General features: G+C 37.5%; 1 protein-coding gene across 1 annotated transcript; it reads left to right on the top strand.

The window, feature by feature from the left end:
• The first annotated feature begins 3,649 nt into the window (after positions 1–3,649).
• LOC135710710 (waprin-like protein) lies at positions 3,650–4,397 on the top strand. Its single transcript, XM_065233356.1, has 4 exons — positions 3,650–3,750; positions 3,836–3,895; positions 3,963–4,130; positions 4,228–4,397. The coding sequence occupies exons 1-4, from the start codon at positions 3,747–3,749 to the stop codon at positions 4,332–4,334; spliced, it is 339 nt and encodes a 112-aa protein (XP_065089428.1). The 5' UTR covers positions 3,650–3,746; the 3' UTR covers positions 4,335–4,397.

Below are 4,397 nucleotides of genomic sequence, written 5' to 3'. Positions count from 1 at the left end.
CTTGGCTGGCAGATAGCCATCGTCAATCTCCAAAGCCAATTTCGATCCCCGGAAGAGCTTCTCCCTCTGGCATCGATAGCGTGAGCCCATTCCAGCAATAGCAGGTAACATAAGCAGCAGTTTGTCCCAGCGTTTGTAAATTTTGAATACAATCAGATCCGTTTCAATGTGGTCTTCGTCAAGCGATTGAATGAACTCGACCGCCTTCTCGAGTGGATCCTTCGGTCAGGCTAGTTTGTCCGGTACCAACTTGTCCAGCAGGAGTGTATCGTTTTCGGATGACTGAGACCACTCACGGTCAATCTCGCCAAAAGTATCGTCGTCTTGGTTCGGATTCTTAGAATTTCACTACTTGTTGTGTTGGTTGTTTCAACACAACAAAAAAAGAAGTCTTGAATTGACCTGTCAAATTAACCGGGTTGCCAAGCATGCCGATATTCACAACCAAACAAAGTCAGTTCAATGACTGGCACAATCGGCACTGCCGGTATAGCTGCGGCACAAAAGTTGACGCAAAATATGTGTGTAATAGACTGATGCAAAATTTGAAATTTTCGCTCCACAGTGTTCAAACGGTTTCAAATCGGGTCCCGATTCTCCAAAAGTTTAAACTCATTTGATAAGAAACTGACTTGGAACAAACCATTTGAAGTTTATATGGAAATTACTATGGAAAATCAAAACTTTTTGTTCATTGTCTTCTAGCCTTTTTACATATTGTACTGTTAACAAATTCTATTGCTATTTTTATGGGAATTTTTATCAGTTACAACTTTACAAAAAAATCGTTTTTCAGCCAAACGTCAAATTAAATAGTTATTAATTGTTTAAGAGATTGATAATCTTATGGCAAGATTAAGCAACTGTATTGTCGGCAACACTGTATTCTGCAGTGTGACATAGAAGCCATGATTTTTGTCCTCTATTCTACGCGCCAGAAACACCAATGTTGCCTGCTGAACAGTTGATTGAGCATAATCATAAGACATCAGTGACTTGAATAATTAATATTTTTTTGTTCCTTGCATTTGATAGAAAAGTGGTCTTAAACAAAGTTGTAACTGAAAAAAAAAATTAACAAGCTCAGCTATCATTTTCTAAAGAAGAGTGAACTGGTGAATTTTGAGATCGATATGAACCGAAATTATGGTTTCTCTATAGTAATTCCCATATAAACTTCAAATCCAGAACAACATGTGAAAAGGGCATACAAGCTTTTTGTAAACAAACCTTCTTATGCCCTTTTCTCGCCACCCATATGACACCAACACAAACCTTTAACATCACCGGGTAGGGGAAACTTTCCTCTTCCCGATGATATTGCTGGTTTGCGTGGTCGACCCTCGGTTGGTGAGAAAAGGGCCTTCAAAGGTTTGTTTACAAAAAACTTGTATGCCCTTTTCACATGTTGTTCTGGAAATGGTTTGTGCCAAGTCAGTTTTTCACTAAATGAGTTCAAATTTTGGGAGGCTAATCAGGGCCCAATTTGGAACCTTTTGAGCACTGTCTAGCGAAAATTTCAAATTTTTCATCAGTCTAGTGTGAAGAGTGACTATCCCTTGTATACAACATTGCTTTTTTCTGTGAATAGCCCGCGAGATATCGTTAGTGAGCTCCTTGGCGATATTTTTATGGGAAAATAATTTAAATATCTACTTCTGTTTGTCTGTGGTTTTACTATAAAATTTATACGGGCAGCCGTATATTGGGCAATGAATCAAAAGGACCTAACTTGGATTCGAGAATTTAGGATTATAGATCCCATTCAATTTACGTGTTCCGTTCCGTAAGCCTAAGAATAATTGTAAAACTTAAATTCAAATGTAACATTAATCAATTAATCACAACCTTACGGATACTAGGAACTCACAATTGAGTCCTATCGCAACGATAGATTTTCGGTAGGTTACCTACGTGATACGAAAATACAGATGTAACGATTGGCGTAGATAAACAAATCCAAGAAAACCTGTACCCGTTTATAAACTATACCGTCTGAACTAGTTACCTTGCTAAGAATAGCAACAGAACCAGTAACCAAACAAGTGTGTGACCGGTAGTAAGGTTCTACGTTGTGTAGGCAATTTCCGATGATGGTGATCGTGTCAATCTAGAGTAACGTAGAATTATGTAAATGAAGGTAAATGGGATAGTTTAACAGGGGGATTGAATCATTTTGCCAGTGCGATGAAACAAGGAATTATGTCATTCGTATTTTCAGGGGGTTATGAATTTGGGAATGTAGATTTGCGATGACTCATGCAATTTTAAAGACTGAACGCAAGCAAGCTATAGCATACCATAAAGAAAACGGAATCTCTTGGGTATAAGATGAAGATTAAGATAATAATTTAGAGAGAACCCATCTCATTGCGAAATAAAACAAAATACTGCCATTCCATAGCAAAACGATATAGTGGCTCCCAGAATTTCGTAAAAATTGGTAGTTTTGTTCCGTATCTCACAATATTAGACCCTTATTTTTATTTTATTTGATTAGGGTGACCATTTCCATTATAGGGGTGTCTAAAAAATCAATTTTTTTAAATGACCTTTTTCAAAATTTAGTAACTTTTGAACCACTGAGCCGATTCAAAGTTAAAAATATAAAATGAAAGGTATTTTCCCCTATATAGAAAAAATATAATTGATTTGGTTGTTCGACTGGTTGTATGGAGATTTCGTTTTTATGGCTTTCTCAGTCTAGGGTAATCCAAACAGTTAGTTGTGCATTGCCCGACGTTTCGGCCTTTTATTGTGGCCTTTTTCAAGGGTAAAACAGTCTACCGTTTGTCGTCATTTTTTTTTTGTTTGTTGCCACGATAAGCGTGTTTAGCTTGGAGGAGCTTCCTGTATGGTGCATTGAGTTCAATATTAATTAACATAGGACACTATATGACACTACACTATATAACGGTTATTTTGAAGAAGCTAAACACGCTTATCGTGGCAACAAACAAAAAAATTGACGGGGTTTTACCCTTGAAAAAGGCCACAATAAACGGCCGAACGTCGGGCAATGCACAACTAACTGTTTGGATTACCCTAGACTGAGAAAGCCATAAACAATATAATGATATTAAAAAGTTGAAGTTTTGTATTGAAAAACATTGATTGTATTTGTTTTTTTATGGTTTGTTGATAGAGGCTATACCTAATGATAAAATAAAAAAAAATATGGGTCTAATATTTTGTGATAAGGAACAAAACTACCAATTTATACGAAATTCTGAGAACCACTATATCGTTATGCTATAGAATGGTTGTATATTTTTTAAACGTTTCTTCCATGAAACCTCCTTCTCGAAGATCTTATTACCTTCATTTATACCAGCCGATATATACATACAAAAAAAACGGATGCATGCAGGAAGTATTTTACTGTCACCGACCGTCGTCGGTCAGTTGCATCCCATCATACTGTTTTACCTTGCCTAAGGCTATCAATCGAACAGGTAAACAGTAACGAACAGCTAGGCAGAATTAAGTCTACTTTATTGGCTCAGTTATACCTATTTACATATTCAAATGAACCGAACCTCTAGGTTCAAGACTGGCTATATTTTTCTGCTAGTATTTTAATACTTGATCGCTTCTAAACAGGTCCGTTCCTCTTTGAACTGATCTTTTCGCCGTCATTCTCAGTTAAACCCTCGAGCAAACCACAACTTAAATCCGTCGCGTCGTTGCACAAGTAGTTCGCTGATTTCAGTGCAAGGAAAAAAAAGTGGTTCAGCGTTATCAAAATGGGTACGATTAAAGATTAAAGTTCACTACCTACGATGAGTGTTTACTTTCATTGTTCACAGTTTTGTTTAATTTTAACATCTTACAGCGAAATTTCTGGTTTTGGGTCTGGTGATTCTGGCAGCGATTGCAGCAATCGATGCGGCCTGTAAGTTTTTTTTTTTTTTTGCGAGTCCAAGGATGCAGTAAAGGTCAAATACGTTTTGTTTTTGCAGCTTTTGGTCAGTGTCCAGTGGCTTCCAAGGTGCAAACTTGCACCCCGAAATGCTTGAGCGACGTAGAATGCAGCACTAGCGGAGGAAAGTGCTGCCCAAACACTTGCAACTATAAATCTTGTGTGAGTCCCAACCAGCTATCGCAGAGTGGATCAAGTGGAAACAAGTGTGAGTATCTGTTGGGTTTTGCCTGATGCGTACCCCGTAAATTACCAGTTTTTAGCGAACCAGTTTGTGATTGCGTGTTATTTCTTTTCTATTGCAGATCAATCAGGAGGAGCCGGTACATATTGCGGAAATGTAAAGTGCAGCGCTTACGAGAAGTGTGATTTGGACAAGACCACTAAACGTCAGAAGTGTGTTCGGTCTTAAATTTGATTTGCTCAAAAATAATTCAACATCGTGGAAGTAATAAACAGTCATCTATTATGCATT

This window comes from Ochlerotatus camptorhynchus, unplaced genomic scaffold (assembly GCF_037179485.1).
Source record: "Ochlerotatus camptorhynchus isolate MF236.1 unplaced genomic scaffold, CSIRO-AGI_Acam_v1.1 ptg000401l, whole genome shotgun sequence".
NCBI lineage: Eukaryota > Metazoa > Arthropoda > Insecta > Diptera > Culicidae > Ochlerotatus > Ochlerotatus camptorhynchus.
This window is presented reverse-complemented; position numbering and strand designations above follow the sequence as displayed.

Bases quoted from the DNA above. Each gene is read 5' to 3' on its own strand.
- LOC135710710 (XM_065233356.1), top strand. The intron at 3,896-3,962 runs GTAAGTTTTTTT...TTGTTTTTGCAG, and splicing joins TGCAGCAATCGATGCGGCCT to CTTTTGGTCAGTGTCCAGTG. The intron at 4,131-4,227 runs GTGAGTATCTGT...TTTCTATTGCAG, and splicing joins TGGATCAAGTGGAAACAAGT to ATCAATCAGGAGGAGCCGGT.